The sequence below is a fragment of the Lipomyces doorenjongii genome (assembly GCF_038497915.1).
Source record: "Lipomyces doorenjongii strain NRRL Y-27504 unplaced genomic scaffold V1508scaffold_6, whole genome shotgun sequence".
Classification (NCBI taxonomy): domain Eukaryota; kingdom Fungi; phylum Ascomycota; class Lipomycetes; order Lipomycetales; family Lipomycetaceae; genus Lipomyces; species Lipomyces doorenjongii.
This window is the reverse complement of record NW_027118073.1, coordinates 234,914-253,261: the sequence shown is the minus strand read 5'-3', so window position 1 is coordinate 253,261 and position 18,348 is coordinate 234,914. Positions and strand designations below refer to the sequence as shown.

Below are 18,348 nucleotides of genomic sequence, written 5' to 3'. Positions count from 1 at the left end.
CTGTGATTTGCGCCGTGTGCACTACCTTACCATTTCTGCTGCATAACAAGCCGGGACCATATTAACCTTTTACAAACGCTGATAATAACGTCATATTGACACAGAGTTTGCACTGATTTGCTCATCCTCGCAGTGGTGACTCAACTACTCTACTTTGGATCGTCTACGAATAGATCTGAACAATAATTTCACAGTTCAATCTAGCATTGGTGGGGCTGTTGCTCCATTTTCATTTAGCATTTGGACCTCACTTTCTTCATACTTGTGGTGATGCGACTCATAGTAGTCTGAGATTATCGAGCAGGCAGCCCTAACCTTAAGTCCATTGGGTAGATGCGGCACACGATAACACGCAAATCAAATTTGCCGTCCCACCAAGGTCAGTGCGTCGTGTACTGTCGTGAATCATCAATGGCGCGAAAGTTCGCTATCCGAGAGTTAAGCTAATAAATATACTTCTTTCGTGGTCCGATATCTTCGAAGCAAACTTCCTTTCTCGGGGTTTGGTGGAGATACGATGGAAACGGCATAGTGGCAAGCAATAGGCACCTGGAAAGTACCGGTGAAGCTAGGTGTTGATATGCAACCTCCACTCCTTAGAATGTGGTATCGGATCCAGTTCATGTGAAAGGGTGCAGCCGATAAGCATCTGCACACTAACGCACATCTTCTCCGACTTTTGGCGATTCAATGCCACTCAATCAATCAATCAATCAATCAATCCGCGTCCCAATTTAATATAATTGATACTTAATTTTTTGTGGCAAGTTTCGCAGCGAGTCGGTGTCGGTGATAACCGTAAATATGATCTCGGGTTGGCGTTCTCAGACCCGAGAGGCATCCTGCAGCAGGAATATCCCCGGCTGTACCGATGACTCAACGCTGAGTTGGGCCCGCAGAGTGCAAATTTAGCAGTAAGGTGAGCATCTACTGCAATATCCTTGACATATTACTGGCCTATCACGTCCTGGGTTGGGCATATTGCAGCCGGTTAATCTCGATCCACATAGCACTCGTGGATAGGAGATTCAACAGCTTGCTAGATAGGAACAAGAGAGCGTGAATTTGCTTCGCTCTATGCACTGAGCGCTGGTAGCATATTTAATGTGGCATGCAGGCGAGAGCTTGCGTACCGATAACAATTCCACCGAACAGACTGTCCCTATACCACCGCACTTCAGTCGACTCCCTTTCTGACAGGCGACGATAGTGTCTGACGCCTGTATCATACCGTAGATTCGTAGCTCCTACTTCACCCTCTATGCAGTTGCTATGTCGGAGTCCATCCAGGCCTCGTACGCAGTGATAATATCATTAACTATCGGCTATAAATCATTTTGCACCCGGTAAGATCATGTCCTACAGGCACGCATCTAAGCCATGTTATTTGTCGCAACACGTGGAATGTAGCAGACTGCCAGTCGTATCATACATGTATGATGGTCTCAGGCGAGTTGATGGGGTTGACGTGTGATCCGTGTGACGGCGGGGCTATGATACCGATAAGCCATTCTTATCGCGAGGCCATGCATGCTGGACTGGGGCTGAGCTGGTACCGAGATGATAGCCCTCCCTAATCCTGACTCCAACGAAGTAGACTGCCATTCGCTGTTCCGAAGTGACATAATTGGGGATCACAATCCTACCCGCTAAAACAATAATTAAATGGGATTTGTCGGTTGTACCAACAGAACTGTAGCAGGGTTTAACCACTCGCCGATATAGGGGCACATATACGTCGACAACTATTGGCGACGCAACATATGATTGTTGACTGACTCAAGGCCACGACGCTTAGGCCGCCATTCGCAGAGGCCCGCGGAGCTTGTGGTTGTGCAGACCATGCGGCTTTACCCGCGCCAAATGACTACCGGGCGCTGATGAAAATGCGAATAGCAAATAAAATGATTCAGCCAGCTTTAGCAATGGCCCTTGCATTTTCTAAACTTGTATCTACGAGCTGTACTGGACCGGACTCGTTTATGACTCGCGGAAATTAATAAGGCATTCCAATGTCCCGATAATCCGGCTCCTCGCGAGACAGTTAACACATAAATTGAACTATTATCCATATAAACACCTCGCGCTAGGTTCGGAGAAACAGTTTGGCCCATGTGGAGCCAAGGACACACCGGGTCTCATTTTGACTCACAATAATCACCGCACAACATTCATATCTGGACCCGAGTCATGTCTTGCTAGTAGAGTGAGTTTTAAGCGGTATGCAGGATTCGGTCGTATATCTCGACCAAAACTAAATAATAGCAGATGCCGCGCCGTCATAAGTGGCGCGCTCTATCGCAAAATCTGGCCTCATTGCTTGTATCAATTCAATTAATGACGACATAGCATGGGTTCTACACAGATAAGTGATCTCACATCTTGGAAAACCGCTTGTCTCGTCAATGATGGATTCCGATATTATCTTAATGATACCCTTGCTGAGCAACTAGAATTCTGGCGTGTTGAGCGGGGAGACTGTACTACCACTATTTGAGACGTGTGCTTCCAAAGGCTGTTAATGTTTCGGAAGATCCGACTTCACTGGCAACTGAAGATTAGTGCAACTTTGGTTAGCATTTGAAGGTACGGATATTTCGTCGGACTGCATTTGCGAGATAGAGGAAAAGCTTCTCAGGGGAAATGATTTGGTGGCCTCCATGCGTCCACGGTTTTTCCGCTAACCGGACATTGGTCCGCTGCAGAGATCCGATTTTCGGAGATAACTCCTGATGGCCGCGATTCTTTGCACCGACCGAAGCGGCTGAACCGTCGGGGTGGAAGACTTTCGGAGATCAATGCTAACGACCACCAAGTGGTCGCAGGGTAATCGACGCGGTGGGTATGGGCATACTGTACATTCTGGAACCACTGTCGCCATTTTTTGTACGGTGACTTCATTTAGCGGACACCTCGCGGCAAAGCATAGGGGCTGCACATTGCCCGCGCCACCGGACCGGCAGGACGTCAGATGGGTGCGGCTTTTATCGCGATGCTTCCGTCGTACATGAAACTTTAGTTTCTTCTTGGAAGCCATGTAAATGTCAGCAAAGTACCATTGACAGCGTTTGTGCTGTAGGTGTCGCGTTCTAGGTGCAGTTCACGAAATGTTCAGGTGTTCCCAGCGGACATTTTCTCTTTTTATGCTGGCTGCGATCTCTGACTTCCGTGAATAATTTTAAATGCATTCGAATATAATTTAGACTTTACGCATTACGGCTTGGAAAGGTGGCACTGTTTGTCAATTTGTCACGGACCACGATCAACCGCGCAAGGGTCAGTCAGAGTAATCTTTGCAATTACCAAGCATCAGTCTGCAGGACGAAGCATAAGTATAACCTGGTTTCGCGCCAAAATGTTTGAGATCCAAGACGTCCACGTTACGGTATTTGCCGACAACTACTATTTTTGTTGACACTCGCCGACAAAATCCGACATACAGGCTATCATTGAGTGAGGCGCACTTGCTGAATTACAGCAATATTTGGGTGATATGTACTCGTGATGATATCATTGTAGTTGTGCATGTAATCTAATATGACTAAATGCTGTTTCTGAAGACAGTTCTTCTTAGGTATGACATTATCTTGCATATTTGATGGATTTATATTCATTGTCTTGCAACAATTCAAGTTTGATACGGATACAGAAAGTATTCATATATGATGAATTAGAATGGTGACTTACTTGCTCAGTCAATGCCATGTTCTGCACTGGGAACCGTTTGCTCAATACATTCTTTAGCCACTGCAAGCAGTTCCAAGTTCCGGGACTAAAAAAAACCGCGGCTAGCATTAAAAAAATTAGTTTACTATTCTCTGCGATGTGTTGTAGGATTTGCTGCTTGCGCTGAGGGCAAGTAGAGTGACGAATCTTCATGGTTTACGACTTGCCATACCAACTTAAATTGCATCATTTGCTTCTTTGTTATACGTTCCTTAGAACGAACCTTATGGTCTCTTTACTGACGCAAGTTCATATATTTAGATGTAGAATCACAGATACGGTCGCTCAGCGATCCAACTTACATGTCTTGCGCAATACTACTCCAAAAGCGACCTCAGCAAGCTAACTGATTACTCCTGTTTGCACGCGAATTGCCCAACGACGAAGTAATTGGGACGCGCGTCTGATCTTATGGCGTTGAACTTGCCGTTGTCCATCCAGATTGTGTCTGGTGAGCTCCATACCTTGTACCCAATGTATATAACATGCGCGCAGTCCCAAGTCCCACATCCAAGTCAAGAGTCATTTGATATGCCTATTTGACCAGTCCAATGATAAGAAACATACCGGAGAAGTATTTACGAAATTGCTGTAACATAATTAGTATTGACCAACTGACTAACTGGCTAATAGCCACCTCATTATTAGTAAGCGTTGTTTGTTGCAATCTTTATAGTCAGTCGCCTCCACCAACGTACGATGTATTCTGCGTTAACAGCTAGAAGGAAGCAAGTGTCACAAACTCGGCCCCAGCGAGATACGATCTGTTTGCGAGCGGCCACATACTAAATACATTGCTGTCCATGACAAGTTCTATCCGGCAATAATGATGCATTCCGTCGACGAAATTACGGGTTTTGGTCCCATGCGTGCCGCGTGAGCAGGAGTTATGCTTACACCATGTACTCACTTCGTACTGTCGGCCAATAGATAGCTTCGATTAGTCGAACATGAGTGCCGTTGACTAGGGACGGTCGTACCGTCGGCTCTTGGTTGCACAGGTACACGGGTATTCCTCGGCGATTGGCGTTTGTTGACGCTATCCCCGAGGTATGAGCGCGGAAACTCCGGCGAGTCGTCTAAATGTTAATTGCAGCGACCACTGATTTGTCACGGTCCAGGCATCGCCATTTCTCATAACTCGTCCCTGTAAGACTATGAGATGATAGCTAGACGTGTTAAACCATTAGGCCCACATCTGAAAATTCCATTGGGATTTGGGAGCACAGATAACCAGAAATAAATTGGTGATGTACTTGGTGTAAAGGCGACGATCGCGATAACGATAACGATTAGTAGTCGCACGAGGTTCTGGTGGTAAGGGCTGCTAGATTTACTACGGCAGTAGCTGACGCTGACGCTACGATTCTGCAGAGACTATTAACTTTCCTCCGATTTCAATATATGAAAGGTTCCGTTCACCGCAGCCTATCAATGCACGCTGTGTGATAAGGGTGACGGGCCTTTGCGCGCTGTTTTGCGGGATCTAATGCAGCCTACAGACATGACTACCTAGATTGCACGGCCTGTCTAAGACTGCCCAGTCAGGGGTTGGCAGTGGAGGTCTGCATCACCCAACAAGTCATTACTGCACTGTACCGTACTTGATTAAAGTCGTTCGATGGATTTGATCTGGAATGTAAGCTGTTGCCCTTCAAACTGCAGGGAACCATGACATGCGCAGCAGAAGTCGGATACCATCAGACCTAAGCCTTGGGGCTTTCTTCTTAATGATGGACTCGCCCCTTTCCGTCCAGGTAACAGTCACATCGTCACTACCATTAAAAGAGCATTCGTCATGAGTTACCAGAACAATTTCCTGCTCCCCGTCGTCAAAGTTAGGCAATATGACTTCAGTGCAATCCTCACCAACGTATTCTCTCATTTTTATGCGGTAGTTCATCATTGTCGTGCGCCTAATAGTGCTGATTTAGCAACCTTTTTTTCAGAGGCAAGATGATTTTTTAAAAGATATCCTAGCCGCGCCTCTGCCTAAAACGGGCTCCCTAACCCTTATGACAGCAGAGTTATGAAATTTCAATTTTTGACGTTTAGCACCTGTACATTTATGCTAGATTTTTAGGTTTGAGAAAACCCACGGTTTCCACCCAAAGCAACGCGTAAAATCAATTGTAAACAACGCGCGTTCGTCCTGTCGTATCATTTGTTATTCACGACAAATTCGCCAACGCCGTCCACTTTGTCATGCTCACCAGTTACCTCCTATCTAATACTTGCTATCATCTTATCTCTCACGAGGCGTGTAGCCTCCAGATCTTCTCTTCGATCTTCAACCCTCCGCTTCTCATGGGAGTTCTCCGACTTTCTAGCGATAACCTCAGCATTCACCGTATCAAAGCGGACGAGGAATGAACCCAATGCCTGCTTAACGTCCGTGTCCACTTCAGCCACGTCGGACTTTTCTTTCTGCTCCTGTCGCCTTTTCTTTGGCATATTGACTTCCAAAGCACGAACGGTCGTCGGTTTATATCTTCAAATCTTAGCTATGTTCTAAGCAGTGTAACGAAGCCGTATACATACCATAGTCCTCATTGAAGAGGTTCGCGATCATCTGAAAGAATCGCGAGCGGTTTCCCTCGCATTGATAGAGATTGCAGAGTTTTATGATGGAAAGCTTGTGGTCTTCGATAGATGACCCGGCTCCAGCGTGCGGGAGTCTTCGGTCACAGGCACTGATGACGCTGACAACGAGGCCGACAATGATGTAGCGACAGTGGCACGGGAGGTAGTTGCCTCTATGTCAGCAACAGTTGGCAAGTCGGATTCGCTATCTAAATCAACTCGTCCAGTGCAACCGGCATCGGAGTAAAAATCACTCCACCACGCAAGGGAGTCACAAGGGTATCAGCTGGGCGACGGAAGTGTAATCCGGTCCTGATATCCGAACGTCGGTATCTGGCAGTCTTCCGGGGCCACGTTTTGATGTTGTTGACGTTGTTCGTCAATACCTTTGATTACGCACAAATTGGGAGAGGGGAGTAAAATGTTTTCCCGCTCCCCGTCCATTTTTGCGATTTTATTGTTACGCAATTAAGGAGTAGATGGTTCGAAGCTCAATCCTTGTTTTTCGACATATAACTGAGCAGGAATTCTGGTTTGGCAGAGCACAGCGGCAGCGAGGTTATATCTTGAACCCTAAGGACCTCCTATGAATTAGAGTGAAGCAAACCGATCTTGTCATGTCCCGCCTTGTCGGTGACAATTCCCTCCCCTCTACACTTAACTCGTTATCGTTTCAGCAACTGACCTCGAACTTCGGGACGTTGTTGTCCTGGTCTCGGGGTCAGCGGCGCAGTTGCAACCAAAACTACCACTCGAAGTAAGATGTGTTCAGCCGGCCGGGCAAACTTGTACGACTTACGTCCGTTGGAGATTGCCGTTCATTGATGTCTCCGGAAAACGTGCGAAATCTAGAAACACTGGTGAGTACCAGTGTTTGTCATAATCGCCATGGGTTCATTCCGGTATGAGGTTGCAATTGTCAGAAACACACGACTACCGGCAAAGGCCGTTCGAAGGAGAGGTTCCGCGCATCGTGCGGTCATTTCTGGGCCGCAATCGGTTAATCAGTTGAGTCACCTTGATGAGTTACATGTATCTAAAACGCCTGTACTTACTGGGGCCCTCGACTTCCAAGTGTCCCATTACAATCTTGCGTTGCCAAAATAATCCTTCTTCTAGATCCAACTTGACATAAATGTCTATGTTCGGTGGGCGAAATCGGATCTGCGAGTCACCGCCAAAGACCAATTCAGTTTAAAATCAAATGGCGCGTGGAGAGGCGAGTCTCACTGACGATAACAAATAGCCGCTTTGGGGCGAAACTGACCAAGCCGCACGCCATTGGTAACAATTTACCCGGCGCGAGTCACTGGATGACTCGTCCGTTTTACCCCAGTTGAAAAACTCAGTCTACTAAGAACCCTGACATATATGCATATTTGATGCCTCGTCGTCAGACGTCACGGGTTTCTAAGTCTTCAAGCAATCAAAGCGAACATGTCATGGCGTGAAGGGGTCTTCGACGCCGTATTCTGGATTGACTTGGGATGGGCAGTTTTTCTAGCTAGCCTGTCCTTAGAAATTACCACAGCGCGATTTTTACCAGTCGCTCTCCGTGAGACACGCAAACTTGCGACTACGAGTCACTAACAAAGATTCATTCTAAAATATTTAGTGGACAAAGTCCGTGGCTACCAACTAATGAATACTATTGCACCTAAATATATTTACTCTCAAATTGTAGCTCACCCCCTCAATTGGCGCTTGGTGAGGTCCGGTTTGACGTGCATTGGTCTGTTAATTTCCATTGTGAATTCATATCTGTAACTCCTGAGTTGCGCTCGGCACACCTGACACCTCTCAGCCGGCCAACCGCGATCATAGCAGTGTAAGTCGCGATCGTAATGTTCTACATTTATTGTGGATTTACCATCTCACTGCCTTGATTGATGATGATATTGAGACAGTGGTCTCCGTCTTATTGTTATGTATCACTAGCATGCCAAACCATTCCGACGTAGTTCTTGTCTTGCTTATCATTAACATCGACAAGTCAAGTAATTAGTAAATTGGTTTGTTTGTTGCTGGGTTCGGTCAGATCTTAGTCAAGCAACTTACGCAGGGAGTGGCCACTGATGAGAATCGTCCAAGAAATACCCGGCGAGTAGGTATCCAAGACTGACGAGTGGCTAGCAATGTGTTCGCGACAGACTAAATGAGATGCCAAATGTGTTTGCGACAGACAGAACTGTCAAAAATGCACAGGTGGTCGTAGGCAACAAATTTAGTAACCCTTTACCCTATGCAGAGACTTATAATACATTTGTGCAGTAACTAAGCTTGATAGCTTAAGATGATCCGCAAACGTGCATTCACTATGACCATCACAGCTCGAAAAAATTGAGATTTAGCGTGTTATTAGGTATTCCGCCTGACTATATATCGGCGATCCATCATATTCTCGGTATTGCAGCCAACAATCTCTCTCTGAGAAGCTAGGTCAATATCTTGGTCAGATGGTAGTAGGCCAGTCGGATTCGTCGACTTTCAAGTTCGACTTCTCTGGGATCAATGTGAGTTTCCTACCGGCAAGCCAAATCGTGGCCATTGCTAATCTAAGAGTATCATAGTGGTCCAAAGATGATCCGGTATCAATAGTTAATGCGTATCGAGAGGCTCTGAAGAGACAAGAGCAGCAGAAAAAACGAAGGCTACTACAGAGTCAAATTGTTACGAATGGCAACAGGTACTTAATCCCACCTAGTCCCCGAGCGTCAAGAAAAGCATATAAAGAAACTAATCTATAGCGTGTCATATTCTAGGGAATTAGGTTCTGTTGAATCATCAGCGACGATCTCGCCGACTATCCCGAGTGCGAGTGGAAGCAACCGAGATCACGACAATATATCGAACGGCGGCACCAGGAGCCACGAAATTGCACATTCTAGGCTGCCAAGTAATACTGACTCGCAAGTATCTGAGGTATATTAGAATAATTGTTTGCGGCTAGCATGTCATATCAAACGGAGTATCTAATGAGTACAGAAACCCCGAAAACGGCCTGCCACAGAATCGCCAGAAGAACGACGTGGTGGTATCAAATCTTCTCTCGATGCGCTCTGGAATTCACGAAACATTGCATCCAGGCTCTCTAGATTACACACCGGTCGACGCAACGTTCGCAAGTACGCTCCGCCTTCCTATTTCGCTCAATTACGTCGGCCGGGTGACAAAATTGCGGCTGTCGCTGCTGCGGCATATTCAGGCGAAGACCAGAATAAGCCAAGCGACACGTCAACAGCTTCAGCTACTCTGCCTGAGAGAATGCCTGCGCAGGCAACGTCAGACTGCAGTTCATTGTTTTCTAATTCAACGGCTGGTTTCTCAGAGGTTCCGGCGCCAAACTCAAGACCTCTATATGTGGATAGCATTACGCAGACGGATACTGCTCTACACGAGTCTGGAAACGACAGAAAGAGGCGTTTGGATGTGTCGGATATCGCGCCAGAGCGCAAAAAGAGACCTGGGTTCTTTTCAGCTGAATTCGAAGATAGCGATGAAGAGATTAAGGAGATTGAAGTTGAAGAGCCACTCCTTAAGAAACGGCGACTGTTTGCGCATGACGGCGTTACATTAGCAAGCAATCCCGCATTTTACAGGACTAGGTTGGTACTTGATGGACCTGACCTACATATATCGCCTAGGAAGTCCGGAGCAGGTGAATCAGATATCGCAAGGCGGCGGTTAGAGCTGGAGCGAGAAGAGCGAGAGCAACAACAGGAAGAGAGAGAAGAGCGTCTCAAGAAAGAAAGACAAGAGAACGAGGCTGAGCTAGAACGACAACGAAAAGAATTAGAGGAAGAACGGAAGCGGCAGGAGCTGAAGCAGAAAGAGTTGGAGGAGAAAGAAAGACAATTGAAGGAGGAGCTTTTGAAAAAGGAGCAGCAGTTAACTAAGTCGCCCACGCATGCTCCTGCATTGGCGACTGCGGGCGACAAGACAGTATTCAGTCTTAGTCCGTCAAGTGTTCCAGCACAACCTAGTCGTTTACAAACGTCTGCTGATGAAATTAATTTGGGAACACCGTCCTTCACTTTTAGTTTATCGAGGTCGACCCCTAACAAAAAGACAGCTTCAGTTGCTCCTTATCTGCCCAGCTTCTCTGTCTCCTCTGGTCCAGGAACAGAGTCAGCCGCAACCGCTACAACGACCATCGGTGACTCTAAGGCTGCTCCGGGCACGTCAGCATCAACTACGTCTTCCCGATTCCAGTTTGGTGTGAAATCATCCGCAGATTCGCTATTTAGTCCTTCATCAGGGTTACCCTTTGGGTCTGGATCGTCGGCTCCCGCGTCAGCTCCCATGTCTACATCCTTTGCAACGTCAGTACCATCTATGGTTGTCAGTTCACAGGCAGTATCATCTGCTCCGTCGACAGGTTTTTCAGTCGGTCTGACATCTGCGCCATCTGGCGCACCTACTTTTTCGTTGTCGTCCAAACTTTCTGGATCAGCAGAAGTAGCCTCGACATCGGCATCCGGAGCTGGAAGCACCCCTGCGTTGACATCATCCTTTGGCAAAACGTATACTCCTTCAAGTGCATCGACGACGTCTTCTACGTCGTCTGGGCCGTCTCTTCCTGCTTTTGCTATGGGTGGCAATGTGGCTGCCACATCCGCTCCCGCACCTGCCTTCAGCCAGTCAGTGTCGTCGGCAAGTACAACCCAAGCGACGGGAGCTACATCATTTTCGTTTGGCTCATCCGCGACATCTTCTGCCATACCGCCATTTGGTGGCTTTCTCGCAACCTCATCTTCTACCAGCTTGATACCTGGCATGTCAGCGCCGACGACAACACTAAATAGTGCGCCATCTTTTACTTTTACTGCTGGCCCGACCAACGCCGCAAACTCAGCAGCAAAATTGGCGTCCAGTGGTGCCTCAGCAGCTGCTCCTACATTCGGATCAACTGCAGCTCCCAATGCACCGGCTCAGTCTTCGACTTCTTTGTTCAACTTTGCATCCAGTACCGCGAGTCCAGCTGCTGTATTTGGGTTCAATACTTCTACCGAGGCTTCGCCTGCACCTGTGGCTGCGAATGGTATGACTTCATCCGCTCCAAATATATTTGCTTCGCCTGCTCCATCAGGCACTCCTCCTCCAGGCAGAAAGCTGGCACCTATGAGAGGGAGGTTAAAACGTCGGTAAAACAATGGTGGATAGTTTGTATAGACTTTTATTACTTGTAGATAATTTATTCGAATGTTTATGAATATTTGTACTTTTACTGTTCAATTTATGAGGCAATGTATGTATAATTTAGGCGTTTAAGATATTGAATACATCAATTTTTGATTGTCAACAATAATCCTATAGTACGCTTGCCGGGTTCCTATGCTGTTTTACTCATTCGTCGTCATCTCCAGAGCTGTCGTCTGACCAGCCAAATATGAATTCAGCGCTCAGAGTATCCAATTCATCTTTCAGTTCTTCTCGATCGTCACCGCGCACATATCGAGAGACAAAGTCTTTCATATCAGCCAGCTCATACCTTGTAAGCGAGGTACTATACAGCGATGAATACAACGGCCCTGACTCAGGTAAGTAAGGTGGATATGAGGCTGGTGTCGGATAGCTGAGTGCAATTAGCCGCCTAAAAATTATCCACCAGTTAGTATTGAACGACCACAGAGAGTAAGTCATACCGGTCTACAAATCCACCTTCATCTTTCACATCCGTATGTTTGGCATACTCTTCCCAAATCTGTTCCATGCTCCCAATACTGCTGCCTCGAAAGTCTCGAACGACGCCGAACTTGGAAAAAACATGACCTGGTCGGGACTTTGCAGCCTTTATCTGTGAGAGCCTATCTTGGTGCCCATTGTTTACACTATTTGTTCCTCCTAGTTGCAGAATTGCGTGTCCTATTGCCAGCTCTGTGCCACTGATAATTTTACGTGATCCGAGAGACGTTATCTCAGATGCTAATGTATCCATCGAGACTCTCGAGTCGGACTCCCGTAGCCGCGTCGGCAGCGTTATGGATTCAAACGCCGCATTTAACAAGCCAGTAGTGTGCCATAGACTGCTTGCATCAAACCCAACGTCTGCAGAGAAAAAGCTAAATAGTGAAGCAGTATCTGGCTTGAGACATAGTGGAATGTAAGCTGTCGACAGTGGAGTTAGAGCTGCTACAGTTTGTATCCTGGAGTATTGATTTATCTAGCATTATCGTTAGATAGAATTTCACTATTGTTGACCGAAACCTAGCAAAATATACCCGGTCCAAACTAGCATTGTCTTCCAGACCCCATAGCAGAACTGTGCTTTTGGGAATATACTCGTCGCGCAATTCGCTCAATGCTTCAGCAGTAAAGCCACCCCAAGCGGAATCAACGTCCGTAATGATGTTTATGCCGGCTAGTAAATCGCACTCTTCGAGAAGCGCTCTAAAATGAGTCTCCAGAGCAAGTTCGCCGGCACTGTCCGCGTGACTGAGGTCATGGAATTCACTGGCCCCGACATCGTAGCCTTTGAATTCTTTCACCTTGCCTGCTGAACCATGGTGTACCACAGCTAACGGACCTGAACCGCCACTGCCCCTTGCACGCCCTCTTGGTGCATCTACAGGATGGTATTCCCAACTGGAAAGCTGTAATAGGGATCGTGGGTGGTGGAAGACATTGCAGTAGTCTGACCAATATAATGTAGTTGAAGGATTTAGTTTCGCAACGTGTTCCGCGTTCTATATAGTACGGATTAGACTACCTCTTCTGAAACTGCGTCGAGATCTGTTACCTCATCCAACGACTGTATATAGGCACTTCTTGGTACTCGCGGTTCTTCAATTCGAACAACATTCCTATTATCGTTAGGTCACAATGACACAGAGAGTTTTAGACACATACGCAGACGCTAAACTTCCCTCCTCGTTTTCGTATAGCGAGTTGTATTTCATCAATGATCCATATCCGCCTGGAAGTAGAGGGATCAGATCAGATCTACTATAATCAATCTAAGGTGTGTTGATACCTTTTAAATCCCAGAGCAAGCACCGAGGAGTAAAGGTCTCCGTGCTACCGTCTGCCGCAAGCCCACTTCGAAACGTTACATTATGATCAACTAGACTTATCTTGTCATCGTATGTGAAATAGCTTTCTTGTGCATTGAAAAAATGAGTAGATAGATGATTTGCTGTTGTTGAAAATGAAAGGTGAAGAATTTCCCTCATTTTGGGCTAAGCTCGGGTGACTGCAATACGCCAGTCGAGCATACGCATGAATTGTTAAATCCACTAGTAAAACTACAGCTTCGTCATTGATAGTCGACTACTCTTGCTGAATTCTCGGTGGCATAATTTACTAGTGCATCATAATATCATTAGTCCGGGTAAATTCGGGTACGCGATTCCTAACCCTATGAGCATACCTCAGAATGTATCTTGCGCTTGCTGCTAAAGAACACGGCATACTTCATCTTCATCTAAACCATTTAATTGTCGAATCAATTTCATGGCAACGAAATATTACAATTTAAATAGTATTAGTCATAGTAAACATGACCAAGGCAAGCGCATTCATATTCTACATGCATCGTTGCCAAAGTATCGATTAGCAGGATCGCTTTAAAACTATGCCAACGTGGTTCATTCAAATAATGCAATTCATAAATCCTGATTCCACTTCTCAATGCAGTTACCGCTACAAAAGTCACGCCGAATTACAAAATTGTCAATTCCAACAACGCCATTCCACCATTCATACGCGAATGCCAATTCTTTGACCATAAACGCTCCACATTGTCCGCATGTATTTTTATATGAGTTCATTTTAGTAGCAAGATTAACTAACTCCAAAATGTTGTTCGGTAAGTTCCATTTGCTGATCTCTTTATCTGTGGCTCTGTATCGCGACAAAATGCGCAAGCAGAACTCCGACAGCGTCGCAGTAGCTGAGTTCGATTCGATTTTTGGAACTGATGCAAAGGCCAGATAAGTCGAAGTATCAGATGTCGCCTCACGTAGTGAGGCGTTAGCTGGTAGTAAGCGAAGAGGGTTTGGGTGCACGGTAAGCACATGCAGTTGCTTTAGCTGTAAAATTTGTGCAGGTAGATACTGTAGTTCGTTACCGCCCAAAGACAAATTTTGGAGATTTCGTAATCGGTATATCGCATTTGGAATCGCAGAAAGCCGATTGTTTCTTAACGAGAGGACAGTAATGTTCTCTACGCTAAATAGACGTGGAAGAATTTCATAAATATTGTTGTTGGATAGGTAAATCTCAACATCCTGTCTGAGCGGTCCAGCATCTTGGTGCCCTGGGAAGCCGGACTCCAGCGCCACGAGATTCCTCAGATCTCCTATCTCATCTGGGATAGCATCCAAATTCAAGCTATCTAAGTCTATTTTTCTCATTCCATCCTCTAGTGCTAGGCGAATGCGGTCCGATGCGCAATCCGAAGGTCTATCGACCACCACGAAGGAAGAGCTCCGTCCCGATAGAGCGGATGTGGTTCTGCTCACACTAAAACGACCCTGCGGCTCCAAAAAACCGTTAAAAGTTCGCGTAGTCGTAGTTGACATAAAAGACCGGTTTATTTCGTCCTTCGGAGGAGAAGACGGTAGCGCCATCCATTCATCATCGTTGCCAATGTCAGACGTGAGTTGCATGCGCTTGTAACCATTGATCTTGTGGTGAGCCTGAGAATCACTTCCAAAGTCACTATCATCAACATCTGTACTAGCTGGCTCTATAAATGAGTCGGACGTTGGATAGTCGCGTTTGCGGTTGATCGTCGGAAGCGCGATCTCATTGTGAGGCCGCGACTGATTATAAGAGTATGGAAGAAGAGGCGCCGAATTTGACATATCCAAGTACCTTACAGCCATATATAATTAGAAAAAAGTAACCAAGTAATAAATTACAACCTACCGACAAGAATTGGCTCGGTGGAATCCACAACTCAGAATGTGGATTGGTGCCTCTAGACTGGAGTCCGACAGGTCGCATGCCCAAAATGATGGCGTTCTGTTGACATTCAGAGTGTAACTTGCAGCACGTGATGATTGTATGTCAAGAGAGGTCCGCGGAAGATTTAGGCGCAGAACGCCAACCCTACCCTAACGAATATTGCAATTTTCAGGGGGGTCTAAACACTTACTTAAAAACTGCATGGTTCACTCGCCAAAACATTATCCGGTCCCAAGCTTTCAGCAGATAGTCGAACTCAGTCATGTCCCTTCGTTTCCGAGGTGAAATTTGTCTCTTTGCACCATGAAATATGTCATCAAGAAAGAGAAAGCCCTCTTCATCACCCGCTGCTGAATCGGATAGGAACGACAATGCGAGGGAATGCATGGACAATTATTTTGACGACGAGGAAGGGGATATGACTTCAAATGCGAGCGAGACAGATGAGGTAGGACAGCTTGACGATGAGGATGACGAGAATCGATACAGGCCTAAAAGTAAAACCATTCGGTTAGGAAGCTATACTGCAGGACCGTTAGATCCGGTGACGGGCCAGAGAGGAGCGTTACCTGTTTCTAGTGACAGCGGCTCGATAATGTTGAATTACGATGACGAAAACTCAGTCCCTGAAGACGGCATGTCGTATATAAGATTTGTTAGGTTGGTTTGTTCATTTCATTGCTGTTTCTTTTGCTCTAACCTGACATTAGGAGAGAAGCAGACTCCAGACCGAGTTTCGTGTCATCCAGAGACAACATGTCAAACCTACCATGTGCCACTACGGATTTCCAAAATTCGCATCACCCTCAGCCGGTATCTGCACATTCTATCACTAAGGAGTGGCATCACTATATTATGAGCCAGTACAAGTTCTCACGGTCCTTATTGGAAGCCTCGTATGAAGCCATTCCGGTTACGATAAGTCGTTCGGAACTTCCTGATAGTCTAGCCGCTTGGAGGCAATTTATCCAATCAGCAGACCATCCTCCGACAATGCAGCTAGTATCTGTCCTAGAGCAAGAAGATGTTTTCAGACTCTTTAAATATTTTCAACGATGGATAACACCTAGCATGTCACTGGCTATGTCTCGTTGGCTTTTTGCGTTGTTGGTTCGTACAGCAGATGTTATACCAGGTAATGAAATTTCTATACTTCGACAGCTAAGTCAAAAGTGTCTGGAAGTGAAGAAGGAGTCAAAGGTAATTATGTCGAGTCCTTAACGCTCAAGTTTTGTCTAATTGTGTCATAGGAATTAACGAACATATCACATGCTACTATCGACATGGTTGTGTGTATTGTTTCAGACTTTTTTTCTCAAAAGGATCTGGCAACCTATCTGTTCTAGGTTTTGCCTCGGGATAGCATTCGTGTACGTAGATAAACACATACTAAAAGTTTGAAAATTACAGTTACATGTGAAGCCTTAATAGTATACAGTATATATAACAGATTACTTTTGTTGCCTCTTTTGCCGTTGTGCTTCTTCCGGTGTCAATGCTGTTCCATCAGAATCAAATAGGTCACTCCGAGCACTTGCTAGCCTCTTAATGTTGGTCGTAACATCACTGAAGGCAAGATTCGAAATGGCATTGCGGGCGTCAATCTTCGCCTTTTCTTCTTTCCATCGTGGGTGCAATTGCTCAATCCGCATATGCTCCTGGAACTCAGATGATGGAATCTGTTGATGGCAAAGTGGACATTCCTGCATGATAACTTTACTCGCCTTTTGGTTGCTTCGTCGGGTACTCCCTTGCGGTAAAACTTTAATATTTTGTAACCCCGGATTCAGCGCAGCGGCTTCTGCCTGGCGTTGTCTTCTTAATCCTTCTTGTCGTTCTCTAATTCGTTGGTCCTCCTCTGATTCTTCCGGAACTAGGGTAGGCGGGGACGGCGCAGGCTGCGCAGGAATCTCTAAAATCTCTTCTGTCGGAGGTGCTGTCTCAGTATCTATGCGAGAAGCATCATTAAATAACGACATAATCTGTTTCTGCTCTAAAGAAGCATGTTCGAGCTCTGATAAAGACATGGGAGGCGGTAGTTCAACATCATCATCGCCCGACGTAAATTCAATAGTTTCCACAACGACGAAATCATGCCAGTCAATCTGGGCGTAAGCAACTAAAATGAAGCCAGTGTTAGTTCAGTGTCCGCAGTTCGCAGTGATATGAAGATGAAAGCTCACTTCGCTCAGCCTCAGCTTCTTCCGCAGCCTTTTGCGTCTCGACCTCCTGATGCTTCTGCCAATCAGCCCTTTGTTGGGCTTTCTCTAACACCTGAAACTTATTCTTAAGATTCTGTTTCCATATATCACTTAGAAAGCTCGTGGGATTCAACACCTTCTTATACTGCTCGACTAGCTTTGTGAAATATGGGTAAAACGAGTGATTAGGACGCAAAAAATCAAACTGATAATTTCGCTCTTCTCTTTGGGATAGCATATTAGAGAACGATTTTCCATTCTTGGCGGTAAATAGCGCAGTTAACCGTAGTACATCCAAGTCTTGTGCAGAAATTGGCGGTGTAGGGACCGCGAATTCAAACGCTGGTAATTGGACAGGTCTGTGGGGCGTTTCAACTTTCTGCACCTCCGGACCCTTTTCATCGGTTTGTCCATTGCCATATCCAGCTCTGTTCTCCCTGTGTTCGTCTAGTCGCCACTCATAGAATGGATAGTATGGATCGGCTGGGTTCAGAAAGGTAAAACGCGTATTATTCTTTTCGCTATCCCTAATGCGTGCTTCGAACTATTTGTCGTTAGATTCCTAACAAGAATTCGAGAAAGTAAGACACCTACCGCTGGGCCATTCTTGTGAACATATCCGGCAGTTTTCTCGATGATTTCTAAATAACCCTGTATTAGTCGATTCAGTCACAAAAATTGCGAAAGAAAGATGCTAACCTCTAATGTCTGGTGGTGGAATAATGATTCCTTCTGGAGCAGATATCTGACCATGAGAAGGTTGCGGTGCAGTACTATTTCGTTGAGCACTGGAATCTGACATAATTAGATGTCAAGTAAGTTTAGTCAATTACAACACGTCCGGATCAAATCCTGTTAATTGACAATAATCATAGTAGGAAATGACGGATACGGAGATCATTCTGTGAGGCGACAAGAAAATAGAATT

At 45.9% G+C, this 18,348-nt stretch overlaps 6 protein-coding genes across 6 annotated transcripts; 2 read left to right on the top strand and 4 right to left on the bottom strand.

The window, feature by feature from the left end:
* Window positions 1-5,949: 5,949 nt before the first annotated feature.
* Window positions 5,950-6,180, bottom strand: V1508DRAFT_395368 (uncharacterized protein; the record flags this gene model as incomplete). The annotated part of the gene is made up of 1 exon (XM_066938049.1): window positions 5,950-6,180. The coding sequence occupies one exon, from the start codon at window positions 6,178-6,180 to the stop codon at window positions 5,950-5,952; it is 231 nt and encodes a 76-aa protein (XP_066798051.1).
* A 2,451-nt stretch (window positions 6,181-8,631) lies between these two features.
* Window positions 8,632-11,595, top strand: V1508DRAFT_410975 (uncharacterized protein). The gene is made up of 4 exons (XM_066939394.1): window positions 8,632-8,822; window positions 8,880-8,995; window positions 9,057-9,231; window positions 9,295-11,595. Exons 1-4 carry the CDS (start codon window positions 8,766-8,768, stop codon window positions 11,455-11,457), a joined length of 2,511 nt encoding a protein of 836 aa, XP_066798050.1. The 5' UTR covers window positions 8,632-8,765; the 3' UTR covers window positions 11,458-11,595.
* On the bottom strand, window positions 11,509-13,577 carry V1508DRAFT_410973 (Misato segment II tubulin-like domain-containing protein). The gene is made up of 6 exons (XM_066939393.1): window positions 13,283-13,577; window positions 13,159-13,225; window positions 13,049-13,112; window positions 12,531-12,995; window positions 11,955-12,472; window positions 11,509-11,902 (listed from the first exon to the last, which is right to left on the bottom strand). The coding sequence occupies exons 1-6, from the start codon at window positions 13,479-13,481 to the stop codon at window positions 11,656-11,658; spliced, it is 1,560 nt and encodes a 519-aa protein (XP_066798049.1). The 5' UTR covers window positions 13,482-13,577; the 3' UTR covers window positions 11,509-11,655.
* A 187-nt stretch (window positions 13,578-13,764) lies between these two features.
* V1508DRAFT_410966 (uncharacterized protein) lies at window positions 13,765-15,298 on the bottom strand. The gene is made up of 2 exons (XM_066939392.1): window positions 15,181-15,298; window positions 13,765-15,126 (listed from the first exon to the last, which is right to left on the bottom strand). Exon 2 carries the CDS (start codon window positions 15,114-15,116, stop codon window positions 13,914-13,916), a length of 1,203 nt encoding a protein of 400 aa, XP_066798048.1. The 5' UTR covers window positions 15,117-15,126; window positions 15,181-15,298; the 3' UTR covers window positions 13,765-13,913.
* Window positions 15,299-15,434: 136 nt separating this feature from the next.
* Window positions 15,435-16,725, top strand: V1508DRAFT_410964 (survival motor neuron interacting protein 1-domain-containing protein). The gene is made up of 3 exons (XM_066939391.1): window positions 15,435-15,879; window positions 15,930-16,419; window positions 16,470-16,725. The coding sequence occupies exons 1-3, from the start codon at window positions 15,530-15,532 to the stop codon at window positions 16,563-16,565; spliced, it is 936 nt and encodes a 311-aa protein (XP_066798047.1). The 5' UTR covers window positions 15,435-15,529; the 3' UTR covers window positions 16,566-16,725.
* V1508DRAFT_410963 (Pre-mRNA splicing factor PRP21 like protein-domain-containing protein) lies at window positions 16,518-18,340 on the bottom strand. Its single transcript, XM_066939390.1, has 4 exons — window positions 18,120-18,340; window positions 18,015-18,061; window positions 17,403-17,964; window positions 16,518-17,338 (listed from the first exon to the last, which is right to left on the bottom strand). Exons 1-4 carry the CDS (start codon window positions 18,220-18,222, stop codon window positions 16,671-16,673), a joined length of 1,380 nt encoding a protein of 459 aa, XP_066798046.1. The 5' UTR covers window positions 18,223-18,340; the 3' UTR covers window positions 16,518-16,670.
* Window positions 18,341-18,348: the final 8 nt, after the last annotated feature.